General features: G+C 34.1%; 3 protein-coding genes across 5 annotated transcripts; 1 reads left to right on the top strand and 2 right to left on the bottom strand.

Moving 5' to 3' along the window:
* The first annotated feature begins 307 nt into the window (after positions 1-307).
* LOC137822547 (uncharacterized) lies at positions 308-1215 on the top strand. Its single transcript, XM_068627446.2, has one exon. The coding sequence runs from the start codon at positions 516-518 to the stop codon at positions 1188-1190; it is 675 nt and encodes a 224-aa protein (XP_068483547.1). The 5' UTR covers positions 308-515; the 3' UTR covers positions 1191-1215.
* Positions 1216-6623: 5408 nt separating this feature from the next.
* Positions 6624-7342, bottom strand: LOC137822216 (uncharacterized). Its single transcript, XM_068627114.2, has 2 exons — positions 7125-7342; positions 6624-7039 (listed from the first exon to the last, which is right to left on the bottom strand). Exons 1-2 carry the CDS (start codon positions 7306-7308, stop codon positions 6792-6794), a joined length of 432 nt encoding a protein of 143 aa, XP_068483215.1. The 5' UTR covers positions 7309-7342; the 3' UTR covers positions 6624-6791.
* A 3361-nt stretch (positions 7343-10703) lies between these two features.
* Positions 10704-19633, bottom strand: LOC137820948 (uncharacterized). Of its 3 annotated transcripts, none has more exons than XM_068625298.1 (16): positions 19305-19633; positions 18917-19180; positions 18730-18827; positions 18379-18541; positions 18175-18285; positions 16887-17909; positions 16650-16802; positions 16471-16570; positions 16250-16344; positions 15780-15971; positions 15617-15673; positions 15413-15484; positions 15161-15259; positions 12586-12717; positions 12290-12463; positions 10704-11194 (listed from the first exon to the last, which is right to left on the bottom strand). In XM_068625298.1, exons 1-16 carry the CDS (start codon positions 19419-19421, stop codon positions 11036-11038), a joined length of 3009 nt encoding a protein of 1002 aa, XP_068481399.1. In that variant the 5' UTR covers positions 19422-19633; the 3' UTR covers positions 10704-11035. The 3 variants fall into 3 exon arrangements, with proteins under 3 accessions (XP_068481399.1, XP_068481401.1, XP_068481400.1); XM_068625300.1 differs by having other exon boundaries at positions 18387-18541; positions 19305-19566; XM_068625299.2 differs by lacking the exon at positions 15161-15259 and having other exon boundaries at positions 19305-19566.
* Between the last annotated feature and the right edge of the window lie 1061 nt (positions 19634-20694).

Genomic DNA, 20694 nt, shown 5'->3' with positions numbered 1-20694 from the left:
TGAGGATGCCTAAATAGAGGCAAACTGTTATGAATTAGAAAGTGGGAAGTTGACAGAATAGAATAATGAAAAGAGTGGGAAGCATAATATTATATGAGTGATTAGAGAAAGCAATAGGTGGGAATGTAATAAAGAAATGTAAAATGAAGGTGGTGAGGAAATTTCAAAGAGGAGAAAAGGGTAAAAAGGTGCCAGCGAGAAAGGTGGTTTTGAGGAGAAGATGGTATTAGTATTAGTATATGAGTATTAGTATAGATAGTGATATCAAAACAAATCGCATCTCAACTCAACTCAAGAGTCACAGTAGTTAGACCCCCACACCCACCAACTATACAAAACCCCACTTTCCTGGAAGTACCCTTGGCTCTCCCCGTTACCCGTTATAATTCACGCTGCATGCACCTTTTCACTTCTATCTCCGTATATAAACCCAACCAACTCAACAACAACACTCCCTCTCCTCCTTTCTCTCCTTTCTCCCATTACGCCATAATAACATATTTTCACTCAACTCAATGGAAGCTTTCAACAGAACCTCCTCCACCGCCTCTTCTTCCTCTGACTCTTCCTCTTCCGACTCCAACCACAACAACCCCCACAGAATCAAAGGCCCATGGAGCGCCGAGGAGGATCGGATCCTCACCCGCCTCGTCGACCGATACGGACCCCGGAACTGGTCCCTCATCAGCCGCTACATTAAGGGGAGGTCTGGCAAGTCCTGCCGCCTGCGCTGGTGCAACCAGCTCAGCCCCACCGTCCAGCACCGCCCCTTCTCTCCCCAAGAGGACGACACCATCATCGCCGCCCACGCCCAGTATGGTAACAGGTGGGCCACCATTGCCCGTTTGCTACCGGGCCGAACCGATAACGCCGTCAAGAACCACTGGAACTCCACGCTCAAGCGCAGGGCCAAGGCTCTTCTTGACATTAATGTTAATAATAATGCCAGCAGCGAAGGAGCCACTTCTTCTGCTCCTTCTCGCTCCTTCGAGGATGACCCGTTGACCGCGTTGACTCTCGCTCCCCCCGGTATCTCTAACGCTTCCGTGGCCGAGGACGCCGTGCTGGACCACCGGGCTTCGCCGGAGAATGCGCCGGCGGGGTTTTGGGATATGATGAGAGATGTGATCGCGAGAGAAGTGAGGGAATATGTGTCTTCCAGTTTTTCTGATAACTCGAACTTTCATTAAATGAATCATAATTGTTTTTTGTCTCTTTCTCTTTCCAGTATACTGCTGTTCAATTTGATTTTACGGATCAGGGAATTAAACTCTTCTGGCTTCACCACTTTTCTCTTCCGTTTCAAACTATTTTATTTTAGAAACCTCGCTGTTTATTATATTTGCGGGGAAATCTAACGTATATGTTTGTGAATTTGGCTTACTGGGTGGAATGTCTAAAGATTGTAGTGAGATGGTAGAAGGTGGCAACTGGGTCAGTTGCATTTGTTATGGGTAAGAATTAAGTACAAAGTCCCACACCTTGGACAAATAAAAAGAAGCAAAAGTACATACGATAATAGTTGAGGATTAAAAAAGTTTTTAACAAGATAGGTTTTGTGTTTGGTAATGGATATACATTTAGTCTTATTCAGAGTTTCCTATTGAGTCCACACTGCAACGCAATTGTTTTAAGGAATTCCAGGTCACGGGGAGGTAAGTCATAAATGAGGAATGAATGGGAAATGCATGTATTATCCCGAAATAAAATATGAAAGGAGCAGAATCTGATTTTGTCGTTATCAATACACGCTTTCTATTTTCATAACTTGTAATTCTCCTTGTTCCTATTCAAATTAATGAAAAGGCTTGTCTTTTATTAACATTCTGAACCCAAGCTACTCATGGCATTCTGCTGCTGTCATTTACGAGTTTCTTACACAGAATTATTAATACAAAATCCAGAGAATCAGATGACACAGTTTCTACAATTTCCCCAAACGAAATATCCTATTTCCTATTTCCTATTTATAGATACACACCTATAACTCAAAATCGCATATATAATTCATTGCATACAAAGTAAAATAAAAGTAGTTAAAATATACGCAGTACTAAGCTTGTTAAGAAATCAGTAAGCTTGTTAAATTCATCACACTAAGCTTGTTAAGAAATTAATTCAAGATTTAATAACCTAATCTCCATTGAACCATGGTAAAAAATCAATGTTATTTTTTAACCAATGACATGAAAAGTAGATAATATAAACTAACATTTAAACATAATATCGTTACTTAATAACACTGAATATTACAAATAAATTACTTTTTAACGTTCTAACCAACTTAATTTTAAAAAAATATATCTTGTGTTTAGATTTAATCAATACCCAACAATATTTATTAACAAGTATACAAGTAGAATACAAATTAAAACGGCATATTTGAAGATAATTTTTCTTAAGAAAAAAAATTCAAAATGACATTGCATTCAACTTTTTTTCACCCACGTGTTGTGAACTGAGCTTTTGCCCGTTTTGACGTTATTTTACTGATTTCCCAAATTTGACTTCTTTTCTAGTTGATGGACTATTTTTTATACAGACTTGTTTAGTTAAGTATGTGATACGTGATCTATTTTTAGGTATCATCACTTTGGTCAAAATTTTAAAATACTATTCAAAACAATTTCATATTTTTTTTTCTAGTTTTTGTCCAAGTTTTTCTATTCTAATTTTGATTTCGGTGAATAAGAGTGTCTATTGGTTCAATCTTTATTCCATATACATAAAAAAACAAGGGAACACACTTGATGCACTTAAATAACAATTTTTTATACGACTTACTTTATATTTAGTGAGCTGTTTTCATAATTTTGTAGTTTTTAATAGATTTTAGCTTATAATGAATAGTGAGTTGTTAGCATTTTTAAAAAAATTAAAGAAAAATTACTCAGATGAGTAAGCCTATGAATATTTTATTACCCGGTTTCACTTTATATTTGGACATGATTTAACATATTAAATTTGAAGTAAAAATAATTTAAACTTTTGGTCTTATTCAATTGTTGGTTATAACATCTCTTTGTTTTCGTTTACAGTAAAATATATTTTTTAAGTGAAATGCCGCAGATTTTGAAAAACGTTTCTTCTATATATATATATATATATATATATATATATATATATATATATATATATATATATATATATATACAGTATCCATGCACTGTACGAGATGTAAAAAATAAAATAAAATAACAATATTAACAAATTAAATAGATAAAACAACTCAATACCATTCTTACAAGAATATTTGCAACTAATAAAAAATAAAAGTAAAAATTAAACGTAATAATAATAAAACTAACTTTTTTAAAAGTATTAAACGGAGAAAAGAAATTCAACTTAATAAAAACACAGTAATTATGTTGTCTTGTTAATTCTTATATAAGCTTTTATCATTTTTTAACTTTTAAAATTGATGTCTACTTACAAAACACAATACACGAATATATTATAAAAAGTAATTGAATGAACATATAAAAAAATTTATTAATGTAACTATTAACACCAATAAATAAATAAAATAAATTTCTTTAACCTTTCTTTAAGGAAAATGCTAACTGGGTATTATGTAACTCCATACCATTTAAAGAGTGTTCATTATGATTTTAAGCTAGAAGTGAAGAGGTGGTCACCAAAGCGACAAAGAACTTGAGAATATGTTGTTTTCTCTTTTTTTATCTATGTAACACAGATATTGATACGAACATTGACACGACACGGACACATCAGGTATACGGAGATACGTATAATATCTAAAATGTAGAACATGAGGATACAAATCTACATATTATATAATTATATAAATTGACAATAAATATTTATGTGCACAAGTTAATGGGAAATTCAACACAATAAAAATAATAACTCAACAAGAACAATAAGCAGCGGATAATAATTTTTCTAACTTGCAAGAATCTGTGAGGAGCAATAACAAATTATTGTATTTATCCTTTTCAAAATTGTGTTAGAGCCGTGCTAAAATTATCAGAAATCCAACAAATATTTTTTGAATTAAACATTTCCCCAATAAGTGTCTTACGAATGTCGACTTCCAGAAGACTCGGGTATTGAAATTAGCATCGTGAGATCTGCACCCTGTCATGCTACTCGTTGTGAATCCACACATCCATGCGCATAAACAAATCATCATCTCATATGACATGGTAGATTCATATGACCTGAAAGACCATATTATATTTGAAATCGTAACCCAAGTCATATGAACCTCCTTTGACTTTCATCAACTGAATAACTTCATCTATGTGATTTCATTATATCAATAGAGTTAGGATCGTCTCATTAACGGGACTTAACAAATCAATACACCCAAATAACAATCTTAACACAATATTTTGTTTCCTGAAAATACTATATTTTGATCACACTTTCACATCATTGCATACTTCATTTAACACATCAATACACCATTCAATCTTACTATATTTTAAACTTTCTAAACAATCTAAATATATCTCAAAATTCACTTAAACACATAACTAAGTTCCTTTATCCATAATTTTAAATAAAATTTATAATTTTCATTGAAAAAAATTAAACAATAATAAACCAGAGTTTCAAAAGCAAAAATATAAATTTTAAGTTTTTTGTTTTTATTTTTTACAGAGTCTAGCTTTAGTGAAAATCATATTGCTTGGCGCGAGAATAGGTCTTGCTCAAGCGAGATTGAATATGAGAGCACTTAAAATTTCATCTCAAGTCTCACCTGAGCGATATTCCTTCTCGCTTAGGTGAAAACGGATCCAATAACACCCCATCTTTTCATTTTATTCTCACTTGGATGAGAGTTATCTCATTTGAGTGAGATATGCAGAAAAATCTGCATAATTCTGCCTAGTTTCCTCATTCATAATCAAACAAAAACAATTTTAACAGCTCATTCACTTCTAAAGTAACTTACACAGTATCAACTATATAAATACACCAAATTTTTCGATTCAAACAAAAACATCTACCATAAATCATCCATATCAAAATCAACATATTCACATTATATTTCAAACAATACCATGCATTGTTCATAAACAATCAATCCTTCAAACAGAATTTGGAACTGGTAACCACGTCACCCCCACATCTAGATTTTCTAGCCTAGGGTTTTATTGGAAATTTAAAACTACCTTCCCTTACCTGATTTTGAGCAAATGCTCATTAAGAGCTCCAAATCCTATAATTGTTCAAGTTTAACTTAACCTACATCATAGAGTCCTGATAAAAAATCTAACAAAATCACTAGGACCCTGAGTTAACATAAACTAATTCTAAAGATAAAAATATCACATGCAAGCTTAAACTAAAGACAAATCTAATCATATCAAAACTAACTCAAAGGAAAAAGAGTCAAAATGAACTTACTTTATTTGAGATTTTGATCGAGCAATCTTATAGAGTTTACTACTAGGAGTTCAACGACAAATTTCGATCGTTGATCTGTTGAGCGAGGAAGTTAAAATCTTAGAGAAAAGACAAAGAAAAGGAAAATGGAGTTTTTAGAGAGATCATAGTTCTTTTGAAATGAAACTTGAATAAATGATTTTTTTTTATATATACTTTTCACTTTAATAATAGAATATTCAAATTTCATTTTAATTGTATTAGTTATACTCTAAAATTATTTTTTTCGGTCTTTATTATAGATCAAAAAATAGAAAAAAATTATATCTTAATATAAGTAATAATAAATTTTTTGAAACAGTTTTTGAAGGTAAAATATGTTTGACGTCTTAAAATTGCAGCCAAAATGTAATCTTAGTTTTCATATTTTAAAACGGCGTGTTTATCCATTTTAGGTATTGGATTTTCTTACAACCGCTATACCTTTCTTTCCCACCTTAACATTCTAAATTCTATAAAAACAAACAAATTTCACTAGTTATATATTAAAAACAATTTGAAAGCAAAAACCATGTCATTTTTAAAACATAATAAAAAATAAAGAAGTAATATTTAGTAAGAATGAAGAAACCTAAAACACACCTGACCTTGTTTTTTCTTGACTTGATTGTTTTAATTACACCCTTTAAAAATAGTATCGTTTTGATTAAAATAAGATGAATAATAAGAAAGATATTTGTATATTAGAAGATGATGAGAATGTGGGTACGCAACATCTGTGCAGCCAAAAGCTGAGGTATAATGTGGTATATTATTGATTTCTGAAGTAGTTGATTATGGATGATGAAGCCTATGATTCTACAAAAATAGACAAACTTGGTAAAGCATTTAAAAGGCAGCAGCAGAAGCAGAAGGAATAGAATATGTAGTGGAGGGGCCACTGGTTTAACTTGCATCCAAGATTTACTTATAGCTTCTTTTAGTGTCCAACTATAACTTTCTTTTTCTTTAAGCTTATATATAAGTTATAACCTTAATTCTACGAATTTATTTCAGTTAAAATAGGTTTGGAGTAAATAAAAGAAATAAATTCTGGAATCTAAAATGTGTGAATAAATCTTTAATACTTATCGCTTCTTTCAGTTAATCCATTTTTAATAAATTTTAGTCAATAATAATAAGTATGGTTAACATTTTTCTATTAAATGTTATTAATATTAATTCATTTTAAATATGAACGTGAAAACGTTAAACATCAGAAAAAGTGGAACAGGAAGAATATTGTTATTTGGGCCTATGACAGGCCGAGCCGAGAACAATGGGCCACAGTAAAGTGTGACGGGCTTTGAACGCATAACACATAATGCAGTTTAATTTTATTAAAAGAAGAGAAAGTGATGAAATTTGATTTGGTGGTGAAAAGTGGAATTGAGCTAAGAGGATGGAACAGCGGTGAACTTGGTGAGACCAGCAAGGCAGTCATAAGAGTTGCCTTCTGCAGAGGCAAAGTAATATGATTTCAACTCAGTCAGCGCAACCTTAAACCCCTCGTCACGTCCTTCGCTTGCGTTCCCCAACACCTTTGCTCCTCGGAATTCGCACGTTATGTAGCTCCACAAGTCGGGGAGCAAGTACACGCTCTGCGTAACCGTCGAATTTCCTGGTGGGGGATACTTGAACACTTCACCTCCCAAAAAAACCAACCCATCAATCAATACATAACATAACTATATTTACACAAATTGGATTTTCATTTATTGACTTACCCAATGTGTCGTTTATGTGGAAGGGGCTATTTTGAATGGCCCATTGCGTGTAGTTGGTGCCCGCACGCCAACCTTCGGAGTCTCCAACCAAAATGGTTCTGGGCTCTGTCCCCTCAGCCACGCTCGAAAGCACAAGGAGGACAAATACACCTTGTGCCAAAATTCTACTGCTACTGAAATCCATGTTCTTCGCTGTGTCTGATATGATTCGGTGGTACTAATACTATGGGTTTATATAACATCATTCGACAATAATCAACCAGTGTTGGCTTCCAAATTCTATTCAATTCTGGTAGTTACGCACTCGGCAAGTATGACTTCAAATAAAGACTTTGTTCCAGAGCATGTTCACCCAACTGAAAATGTTGGAATCTCGAGCATTTTCATACTTAGAATTCGAAGTCCATGTACCATAATTGACTCTGCTCACTTATTATTATTATTATTATTTTTATTGATTGTTAAAGTTTAAAAGATCTCAACTCTCGGAGGAGATACCTGAGAGTGTTTTATATTACTGGTGTTAGGTAAAAAATTGGAAAAAAAATGCAGTTAGAAGAAGAAAGTGATGTAGAAATAGAATTTGGTAGCGTGGATGGTTATGAGGTGAAAGGGTATCCAGAAGCAGTTTGGTAATATTGCAGAAACTACCAAAGCAGTCTTTTCAGTCTCTTTCTTGGACCTTTTGTTTTCTTTTGACACTTATATTCTAAGGGTTGGTAACCGTTGATCAGTTACAACCTCAAAGGTCAAGCAACATCTCTCAGCCTTGTGATTTTGTCTTACCAGGACATTTTCTCACTTTTTATTACTATTATTATTAACAACACATACGCTTAAATATGTGTTAACTTTTTTCTTTTGAAAATAATATTATTATTATTGTAATTATTGAAATAAAAAAGTATTATTAAATTATAATTTTTTATTAAAATAATTATTATTTTTAATTGTATAGGTTTCTTTATTGAGAATAGTTATTTGAATTTAAAAAATAGTTATTTAAAGGGTAAAATTATAAAAAATTGTATGCATAAAAAATATATAATCTCTTTAAATATTGTTATATATTATTATTTTATAAATTGTGTTGTTTTATTTTTGTTCACACCTTTTATTATCATAGTTTTTCAAATCTTAGCATATTTTATCTACTTGTTAAATATGCAACAAAGTGTTAATGTGTATAAATCTACGTTGTTTTATCATTAGTTTTTTATAAATATGAATTTGTTATCAGTATAATAGTAAAATTTGTAACTTTTTAGAAAGTGATGGTAAATATGCATAAAAGAAGATTTGGATACTAAACTATAACCAAGAATAATTTGTTTGTAAAACTTGGATGGTTAACCTTTCGTCTTTTATATTGATAATCGTTAAACAAAAATATTTTTTCCAATTTTTTTTATCATCGTAATATAAGTAGAAACATGATTTTTTTCTAAATCACATTTTTTATGGAAAAGAATGTAACAAAAATTTCTCAAAAATATTTAATAGTTATATTCCAAGGACTTGAAGCAGAACAATTTATTAAATAGGAGTATGTAGCACTAATTGATCCACACATTGGGAGTATGATGATGAATTTAACTAGTTACTTATTCACCACACTCCACGTGAAATCAAATAGATCCGCTTAAGCCAGGATAATTTTTTCATTTTTAAAACTTTATGATATTTTTTTTCTAATAGAGATATGGTATCTATTAGAGATAAATTTATATATATATATATTATGTAAATATCACTTTATAAATTACTTTTGTGAGTGAAGTTAAACTCAAATTCACTCTCTAATAGAACATATAAAAAATAAAAAATAAGTTTGTTTTGAGAAGTTGAGTTGAACTTAAACCTTAATCTCTCAATCTAATACTTATAGTCTAATATGATATAGAGGATATGAATGTCCATTCTAGTAAGATTTTGAAACACCCATTAATATATATTTTTTCCACTTGTAATTACTATGTTGGCATAAGTTAGGATATGAAAACCTTCAAGACAATAGATGAACCTACTTATAACATAATACACCAATTAAATTTAATATAAAAAAATATTGTATATTAAGTTGAAAACTTGTGTCAATATATAATACATAATTATTTTTAAAAAAATATACTTTTAAAATAATATATAAATTAGATTGAGTTGGACCAACTTTATGAACAACTCGTATAATTCGAACCTATATGCAAAATGTAATAGCTATACTTTTTTAAATTCAAACTCATCAAATATTTCATAGACTTTTAATTTCTATTAATATTTACATGTTATTTTGAATACATGTGACTAAGAAGTAGAAAAACAAATAACGTAAGGCAAAAATAATGATATATTAGACTTTAAATCGTGTTACGCTAACTCGGCTGAACATTGGCCCGACCCACTCGACTCGACATAGGTTCGAGTCCGCTTGGTTTGTCATCGACCTAGGCCTGCTCGACTCAACATCGATCAGGATCCGTTGGGCTCGATATCAGCTAGGGCAACTCGGCTCAACGTCGGCCTAGGCCTGCTCAATTCATCATCGGCTCGAGCCCGCTTGGCACACCATCGGCCAGGACCCACTCGGCTCGACATAGGCCCGTTCTCGCTCGGTTTACCGTCAACCTGGACCCGCCAGGCTCGACATCGACCAAGGCCCCTCTCAACTTGATATTGGCTCGGGTTCGCTCAGTTGGCCATTGAGCTCGCTTGGCTCGACATTGGCTCGGTCCTGATCGGTTCGACATCGACTCGAGCCTGCTTGGCTCAACATTGACCTGGGCCCGCTCGGCTCGACATCAGCCCTTGCCCGATCGTCGCGATATCAAACTGGGTCTGCTTGACTCGATATCTGACCCAGAAGACTCAGCTCGACATGGGCCTAGACTGGCTCAACTCTACATTGACTCGAGCCAACTCGGATCGATATCGGCCCTGAGCCCTCTCGGTTCGATATTGTCCTGGGCCCACTTGGCTCTTCATCGGCTCAACATGGGCCTGGACTGACTCAACTCCACATCGGCTCGAGCTGATGTCGACCCACACCAACTCAGCCCATCCCACTCGATTTGACATCGTCCTGAGGCAACTCATATCGACATAGGCCTAGTCTATCGACTTGCATCGGCTCAGACCGACTTGGGCTCTAGCCCACTCAGCTCGAATTGGCCCAGGGTTGATTTGGCTCAACTTTGGGCCGAAACGACTTGGCTTGACTTTGGCCCATACTCACTCGATTCAACTTGGGCCGACTTCGCTCAACCTGGATCGGGTCAAGTCAAAATCCTACCCAAAATGCAATTTGGATAATCCAAAAATGTATCAAATCTATATCTAATCCATATCCAATTAAATGGATTGGATTTAAAATCCAAAAATATGGATTTAGATTTGAAATAAATCCATGTAAATGGATTAAAACTAATATGGATTTAAATAATTATGAATTGGATTTTGTAATTTGGATTATTTTTCCACCCTTACTTTCTATTATTAATTCCTTGCTAGGATCCTAGAGACATTGATTACTAAGATTAAAAGATTATTTTCAAAAGCTTGTTAAAATCTGATAAGCTAAAATAAATTAAACCAAGCATGACATATAGAGAGAGAGAACCCACCGAACTCGGGCTTACACAATGAGACAAAAAAGTAGGAGTTGATCCTACGTAGCTGACAATAACAAGGACACAAATTATATCTTGCTATGCACACTCATGCAGGCTGCCAGACAAGTGGCTCTGCAGTTACAGCAACACGGGTTACAACAGCTTCCAATTGTCCTCCTTAACTAAGCTCAAAGATCAAGCAAATGGAGGATATTCTAAAATACTTACAACACGAAAGCAGGCGCAGAATTATTTGCATATTCAGATGAAAGTTTTGACAAATCACCTTAATATCAAAAAGCTCTACCCAGGGGGCTTCGCCAACCTTGAAGTAACACTTCCAGAACTGGAGGCAGTCATCAAATTTCCATTAGCAGACATGTAGAAATAGTTGTAGTTGATTCTGGTCACCAAATCAGCCAGATGAGGGAAGTGCCCGACATTTAATTTGAATGACAAAACCTGAAAAATCCAGGGTACGAGTTATATTATAAGTACTAAACAACATCATTCACCTTTTCTTTTCCGGAAGAAGGGGGAGAAGAAAGGAAAGGTAAAGGTACGACCAGATTCTTCTGGTAGTGATCAAATCTCAACATTCCAAGCGGCCTTAATTGCAAATAAAATTTACTTGCACAATGCGATAGGTAAATGAGTAAAATCCTACCAAACAAATATTGAGATAATCATTCCTCAGCATTATATGATACCATCGTGTTCCATTTTGATTCTTAATGATGTACCTTTTATTTTTTTATATTTAAAAATCTATGGAATAATCACTTTCCATAACAAAGCATATCATTATTTTGTAATAAAATATGACTAATAGCATAAACATTAATCATTCCTCACCTCATAACTAATAATCACTTTCCAGAATGTATTTTTTGCATTTAGGATTTTTTTAATTCCAGATTTTCAAATCCATAATAGAAGGTAATTTTGGAAAATTTGAAAGATGATTGGGTGCAGGAAGAACTTGCTATCGACTTATCTAACTTGGGCTTCTATAGGCCCAAATTATTTTCCCTTGACTTGAAGACATCGTTATCGTCAATATAAGATAAATCTGCCTAACTGCCTGTTACAGAGCATATCATAGATTATAATATTATTGCCACTCTGTGACACTCAATAACAATTCATGTGATTGAGCATTTTGTTATGAAGCACCGATACAATTTACTTCTTGTATTTCTTGTATCTGATATCAATACTCTAAAATATTTCAATAATACGTATCCATAAAGTATTCAAACCTACAAAGTACAGATAATCTTATTTGTTTCACGTATCTGATACCATAGTTTTGAATACTTCACCAATTTGATGAAGTGTAAAATCTTTTAAAGCATTTCCGATAAGCATATCATAGATCTGTAAATTTCGTCAGTGCCTAAGTTCTCTTTATTATTTACATAAACACCAGATGAGTAAAATAATGCTGCGCATATATTTTAGTGATAGTATAAAGAACGAATTATTTTCAAGACCAAATAGAACAGACAGTCACACAATAGCGGCAGAGTTAAAATAAATTCTTTAGAAGAATACCCGAAGTAAGAAAGCAATGCAATCATCAAATTGTTTCTCTATCCGGTCCACTTCCATCTCACACCTTGCTTTGATGGCAGAAACAGCTCCACCACTACTTAATGTCTGCTGTATGTTATAAAAGTCTAAAGCTATGCCAAGGATGCTGTTGATGCGGCTGGCAATAAGAGCCCCCTGAATGCAATAAAGAATGCTAAGACTATTGAAGCTTGCTCCATAAAAATTCCTAAATACACTAGTCAAAACATAATGAAAGGAGAACACAAACGCCCAAATTAAGAGATATGATAAATCACCAGCTTATCAGGAACCACAAAGCATTGCCGTTGAATTGATAACATGTAAGCCTCATGGACTTCAATGACTTCATCCAGAGATTTTGCTACAGTCATACCTTCACATAGTTCACGCCATGCACTGTGATATACCTGCATAGAAATTGTGGTGACAGATAAAAATGCTCAGGTTCCCTTCACAAGATGCAGAACCATGCAAGCAAGAGTGTATACTGGATGAGAACATTACATTGGGTTATTATCACAAAAGGAATTAGAAACACTAAAAGCAATTACAACTAGTCATTTCAAGATCTGTTTGCTTTAATGGATGTACTGTTCACAGACAAAGAAGTGAGGGAATATCAACTATTTGGATCCATGATATTGTGGGGAAGAGAATGAAAGGATATACAAATATACTCCCCCTCAAAATGAAGAGAGGTAAAGGAAAAGTCACGTCAACATGTATCATTTCCGAATTTACCCTTATTTATTTTACTGTTATAATATTTTTAATTTTCCATTACTACAAGGTTTTTTAATATTAAAAATTAATATTTTTTATTTATTTATATAAGATGTGATTTATTTTCTAATTTTATAATATATGTTTAACATTTTAAGAAATTATTTGAATTTTTGTTTTTATTTAATTTGTTGTTGTGTTTATATTATAAATTTTTGTGTATAATTATTATGTTTATTAGTTATAATTTATTTAATTATAATTTTTTACGAAATTCTTTTCTATTGTTAATTACCTTTTTTTGTAGTATTTTTTATTTTTCATTATTACAGAGTTTTTAATATTAAAAAATAATATTTTTATTTATTTATATAGTACCTAATTCATTTTCTGATTTATTTTCGAATTTTATAATACATGTTTAATATTTTAAGAAATGACGTGAAATCCCTGTTTTAATTTAATTTGTTGAATACATATTTTTTTAATTATAATTTGTAAATTATACCTATTTACATTTACATTTAATACATATTTATTTTTTCTAATTATAATTTTTAAATTTATGAATATGTTTTAAACAAAAAAAAACTCATTTCATTATTAAATTTTTTAATAGGCAAGGGTAAAAGGGTAAATTTGTAATGTAACATTTTATACCTTCAAAAAATTCAAAATTGTCTCAACCATCACATCACTCAAACTCCCATAAACTTTCCTCACATCAACTCGGGCCCGCTCAACTCAACATCGACCCGGGACCGCACGGCTCGACATCAACCCGAGACCGCTCGACTCGACATCGACCCAAGATCGCTCGGCTCGACATCAATTCGAAACCGCTTGGCTCCACATCGACCCGAGACCGCTCGACTCGACATCGGCTCGAGCCTGCTTGGCTCAACATCAACCCGCCCCGGACGACTCGATATCGGCCTGGGCCCACTCGGCTCGAAATCGGCCCGGACCCGTTTAGCTCGTCATTGGCCTGGGCCCGAGCGACTATACATCAACTCGGGCCTGCTCAACTCGACATCGGCACGGGATCGCTCGGCTCGACATCGACTCGGGACCACACGACTCGACATCGACTCGAGACCGCTCGACTCAACATTGACCAGAGATCACTAGGCTCGACATCAACTCGGGACTGCTCGTCTCCACATGGGCTTGCTTGGCTCAACATCAACCCGCCCCGGACGGCTCGATATCGGCACGAGCCCGTTTAGCACGACATTGGACTTGGCCCAGGCGACTACACATTAGGCCGGGCCTAGACGACTCGACATCGCCCTGGGCACGCTTGGCTTGACATTGGCTTGGGCCTGCTCGACTTGACATCGACCCAGTCCCAATCAACTCGACATGGGCCCGAGACTGCTCGGCTTGACATCAACCTGGGCCCGCTTGACTCGACATCGGCCCAGGCTTGCTCAGCTCAAAATTGGCCCGGGCATGCTCGACTCAATATCGACCTTGGCCCATTCGGTTGGACATCAGCCTGGTGTGGTCGTCTGGATATCGGCCTAGGCTTGCTCAACTCGATATCGAACCCGAAAGACTCAGCTCGACATGGGGCTGGACCGACTCGACTAGACATTGGCCTGGGCCAACTCAGCTCGATATCGGCCCTGACCGACTCAGATCGACTCAATATCGGCCACTCAGCTCGACTTGGCCTAGGGTTGACTTGGCTCGACTTTGGCCCGGAACGACTTGGCTCGACTTTGGCCCATAGCGACTCGATTCGACTTGGGTTGGACGACTCGGCTCGACGTGGACTTGAGCCGACTTTGCTCAACCTTAGCCCGGATTGTCTTGGCTCAACCTCGATCGTGGCAAGTCAAAATCCAACCCAAAATGCAATTTGGATAATCCAAAAATGTATCCAATCTATATCTAATCCATATCCAATTAAATGGATTGGATTTAAAATCCAAAAATATGGATTTGAGATAAATTCATTTAAATGGATTAAAACTAATATGGATTTGGATAATTATGGATTGGATTTTGTAATTTGGATTTTTGCCTACCCTTAATCACGCCCCATGTATATACTACGTTTTGCCGGAAAATATTATCAGAGCAACTTTTTTAATAATTATCTTAATACAATGTGCTAACCCGATCCATCACATATTGGTGAAAAGCATCCACAAAATGAAGGAGTTTCTGCTCCACTAACAAATGATGCTTTCTGAAATTTGTAGCAGATCCCCTACCCTGCAGATGACGATTGAGGTTTCAAAAACCTTGCCGTAGATGTCTAGAATTTAACAAAATACATAACTAGATAGCTAAGTTTATTCCAAGAAAGATTTAGACGAGGGAGGACATGCTCCACTGAAGAGAAATGGGGAATAATTATAGAAGTACCTTCCACATACATCTCCGCACTTTATCCAATACAAATTTTGCCCGCTTGACCTTCAACAAGAAGGTCATCACCTACCATAAATATTTATTTAAATTAAAAGTAGTAAACATCAGTGCAAAAGACTAACAGATAATCTAAATGATGAAAATAATAAAAAGGCCAAAAGGAAAAATATAAAAAAATCTCAAAAGCAAACCAGAAACCTTGTTGTACTTCTTAATTGCCTCTGTATTTGCAATAAGTTCAAGAGGCCAAGGGACCTGCAAATTCCAAATTTACAATATACCTTTTATTTTTTGTAAGGAAGCTCATATTCTTAAATAGTTATGAATTCAGTTAGAAAGGAAAAAAAAAACTAAGAAGGACCTTATACGTGAACTTGAGCATATCAAGGCCATTAATTCCAAAGCTATTGGCCTGACTTTGTCGAAGAGTGCTCAAAACAGCACTAGCTGTGCTAGCTTCCTCATCACTGTGAGCACGATTTTTGGTTATCGTCACTACCAATGAATCTGGAGCACTTAACAGCATACAATCAGAAGAATTTCTGATCGATTCCTGTAGTTGATATGAATAGATAGATTATGAACAAAAAATATTATAAAAAGACATAAAAAGATTCCTAAATTTATCAAATAAGTCACTTATCAAGCATTTAAATGAAAACCCATTCCATAAGTTCAAAGCATAAATTAATGTAATAAATTAGAATTTAACCAATATCTAGTCTAACTTTAAGAATAAATTGCAGCGACGGACTCTATAGTGTAGAACCAAAAAAAAGTATACCAGAGGAAACAGCAGAGTAACAATTTAACAAAATAAAGTAAATTTACCTGCAATATTGTGTTTAATTCAAAATCATCATCCCATGCTTCACCCTTATCTAACTTATTGAAAATTACAGTCAAAAAGTGTTGCAGCAAATCACCTGCACAAGAAACAAATCAATACAGGAAACAGAGAAACCTAGGGTGACTCCATTCCTATCCTGCTTAAAGTGATAAAATACAAATTCGAGCACAATATGATAGCAATTTAAATACTAATCAAATACCTGAACCTAGCAAGTAAATAGCTCTCAATACTGCAAGCTCCTCCATCAATCTCCATTCATTCATTAACTTTAACAGTATATTCACTCCTATATAATCCACCTGTCCAATTAAAAATATAGCAATTATATATTGTTATACTCTTAAATCTTGAATGATAGATAGATTTAATTTAATCCACCTGTTTCTGAATGTAGAAGGTTAGACAGTACTGCATAATAACTAGAGGAAGTGGAGTAGTTCTTAAGTCAACATTTTGCATCCATCGAAGAACTCTTGAAATAAGACTACTGTTTCTCTGGAAAGGTAAGAGTTCCGACACAGGAACATCATCCTGTTTTCAAATCAAATATCTGTTCAATATACCAAAGTACTGCATCCTAGATCTAAAGTTGTTCAGACTACCAAGTAGAAATACCTGAAATGAAGGTAAAATAGTGGGAAAAGGAAATAACATTTCTAAAAGCTTTCTGTCATCCTGTGAGCGAAGGTATTCAGATTCGTCAAAGTGAAAGCCAAATGTATAGTTTGTTCCTTCACTATCAGAACATCCAGGACTTTCTGCACCAAATATAGCTCTTCTTAAACTCTCATCATTTAATGAAGGCAGGCTGAACTTTTGAGATAAATTCAATGCTTTCAAGGCATTCCCATTCTTTCCAAGGTTTGCTTGACATACTGTAATAACTGGATTTTCCACGTATGACCTCCAGAGAAGCACTTCATCTTCAATAACATTAGCCCCTCTCAGCTCTAACGTGTCATTATTTATGTGTTCATATGTTAGCTTTAAGTCAGCTGATCTTTTTTGAAATAATGTATCAATCAAAAACTTATACCAAGTCTTCTCTGAATAAGGTGGAGCAATTAATTTTTCATTATTGTCATTATCTATTTTTTCCTCATTTACACAAGATGCATAGGAAGAAACAGTTACAATATCATACCAGTTCTCTTGCCAAAAGTACTTACAGACATGGTCACCGTGACCAATAAGTCCAACTAGTGATACAGAAAAAACTTCTGGCAAGGTTAGCCCAGCCATTCTCTGAGTAGGATATAAACCATAGTTAAAACATTTGGTACTTCCAACCTCATAATTACTTTCTTTGCTACAATTCACTGAGGAGTTAGGTACATAGCGCATAAGTTGCAAAGATTTTCCAGCAGAAACTATTGATTTAGCTAAATCGTTAATAAAAAGGGGACAAGCTGGACGGTCTCCAATGCTTGGTTCTTTTCCTTTAGTTGTACCAGACAAAGAAATGGAATCCCTCCTGTCCATTTCCTTGTCATTTGATGCTGGGACAGAATCATTGCCATAATCTGTGGAAGAAAAGTCTGAACCTAACTTGCTATGCTGTAGTATTCTTAATAAATAACTCTTCTCCCAGAACTCAGCCTCGTCAACTGAAACTTCTTTATTAGTGAAAAAGAACATCTGCAAAGGGAGATGGCATAATCAATGCAACATTTTAATCCATGTTTAGATTAACTTATTTTATATTTGGAAAAGCTTGCAATCAAAGTGAAAGGAGGACAGGAAGACATTCATTTGCAATTCTTGCACCAACGGAAAACTCATCGTATTAATTCTAAGTTAAAGTTAAACAACATAACATGAGTTATTTCCATAACACTCTTTAGCACAACATAGGAAAGAACTTCTTTCTCCTAGAGGAATTGAGAATTTCAATAACCATTACCTCACCAAAAGGATCATCAAGAATTCCTTCAAAAAGCCAGGAATCAAGGCCCTCAATATACGGCAACAAGCTTCCAACGTACATATAAAGAACCATCTGGTTAGCTTCCTCCTGTGATTAGGATAGATTCTAAAGTTTATCATCCTGAACCAAAAGCAATGTTCAGAAAATACATATTGTACAGCACAAAAAATTAGTCACGACCTCACCACCTTGTACCAGACATATTTCATCAAGCTTCTTATGAAGGTAGTCAAGCACGTGAACAGTGAGTTCTGCTGCTGGTACAGACACACCAAACTCAAAGTATACAGCAGGAATGGCCTCATGCACTACTTGAAATAGAAATTCAGCCCCTGAGCAAAGACTGAATCCAGCAAAGGACCATCAGATACTATCACAAACTCACAATGACCAAAACAAACTACATTTCAAGAAGAACAATGTGAGACAATTACAAATGTAAAAACTGACTTTCCTAAAATCAAATTCTAGCAAGTCAAAACATAAAAAACATAATCTTCTGTAAGTTTAAAATTTAAAGAAAGCAAAAACCTTGATAAAGAATTGGTCAATCCTAACAAGGTTGGAGTGGTTATTCCATCTGCATTACTCAATGACGTTTCCTCCTTCAAGGCAAGATTCCGTAACCGCTAAGGGAAACAAGCAAATCTGATTTAAAAATCAGAGCAGAGAAAATTCTAGAGAGAATAGCGTGTGCAAAGTTGGATCATAAGGAAACCTTAAGGCACGCTGAAGCAGAGGACGCAAACGCGTTCAAAGTAGGGGGAGACTTTGGCACTGCAGATTCAACTTTATCGAGTGTAATCGCCACGAATTGGAGACACGTAGCTGCGTGGATAAACTGATTGAGAAGAGAGTGGAGACTTTTCTGTGAGAGATGACTAACGTAAACTCCGCTCTTTGCACGGAAACTTTTTGCACTTTTATCCCAAGAGAACAGGGGACCAGAAAACCCTTGCAGCATTCGTAGAACACCTCGAACCTTTCATCAATTTGACAATTAGATGCAGAAACACACAGTTGAATTGCCGCATTCATTAAATGACAATGCAAATTGAATTCAAGAATCGAGGATGAATAAAAGAGAGGGAGAGAGAGAAGCATACAAGTTCGAGTTCATTTGTTCTGGAGGAAGAGAGTGGTGGTGCAAAATGAAATTCGTTAGCCAAGGGAGCGTAGATTCTGTGGATTAAGCTTCGTGGAATTTGTGACTCTGCTCCCATTTTTATCTGCTGAATCAGTAGCAACACTCACGGGCACTCACTATGCTCCGATTGGTGGGCAGAGAGAAAAAGAAGAATTAAACAAGAAAATGAAAGAAAGACAGAAAGGAAAGTGAAGAGTGTTTCAAATGATAATGACGGACATGACTAATGCGTGGGAGAACACGGGGTATTAGTTGGGTTACGAATGGGCCAATCTACACCAAATCTTCAGTCCATATGAATCTTTCCTATTCATAAAAACCGTAAATAAATAGTGTATTAACTATTCTTGGAAATATCTTTAATTAAATATTTTTTAAAGAAAATCGAATTTGAGAATTTAAAATTAAAGAGTTTTTCAAGAACTTTAGCACTTTAGCTTTAAATAGGTAAGAATAATTTTAAAATAAATTTATTGTTTTTAACTAATTTTTTTAAAGGATTTTAAATTGGTTAAAAAGATATTATCTTCGTCTTATTAGTAAATTACAGTTATATTTGTGATATTTTTTGAAATCATGCTTATACTTTTTATCATCATAACTCTAATATGTTATTTATATAAATTTTATTGTTTTTCTTTGTTGATGAGACTTTTCATAATTTAATAATGTATTAACTACTCTTGGAGATATCTTTGGTTTTAATTTCTCAAATTCGATTTATCTAAATTAATTATAATAATTAAATAAGATTTATTTTCATAAAAAAATACATAAAAAACTTTTAAAAGCAAAAAAGTAATGGTATGAGAAGTTATTCCTAAAATATTATATAATAAATTAAATTTACATGTGAATTACATCCGTGTGAATTAGTTCAACTAACCTAACCTTGTCCTTATATATATAATAGAAATTTTATTGTTTTTTTCTTTCGATGAGACTTTTCATAATTGAATAATGTATAACTTTGATTTTAAATTCTCAAATTCAATTTATCCAAATTAATTATAGTAATTAAATAAAGTTTTATTTTCATAAAAAAAAAATACATTAAAAAAAACTTTTAAAAGCAAAACAGTAATGGTCTGAGAAATTATTCCTAAAATATTATATAATAAATTAAATTTACATGTGAATTACATTAGTGCGAATTAGTTCAACTAAACTAACCTTGTTCTTATGTATATAATAGAAATTTTATTGTTTTTCTTTCTTGATGAGACTTTTCATAATTGAATAATGTATTAACTATATGCGTACGTTCAACTAAATTAACTATATGCCTACGTTCAACTAAACTAACCTTGTCCTTATGTATATAATAGAAATTTGATTGTTTTTCTTTC

This window comes from Phaseolus vulgaris, chromosome 9 (genome assembly GCF_051622355.1).
Source record: "Phaseolus vulgaris cultivar YP4 chromosome 9, ASM5162235v1, whole genome shotgun sequence".
In the NCBI taxonomy this organism is placed as follows: domain Eukaryota; kingdom Viridiplantae; phylum Streptophyta; class Magnoliopsida; order Fabales; family Fabaceae; genus Phaseolus; species Phaseolus vulgaris.
This window is presented reverse-complemented; position numbering and strand designations above follow the sequence as displayed.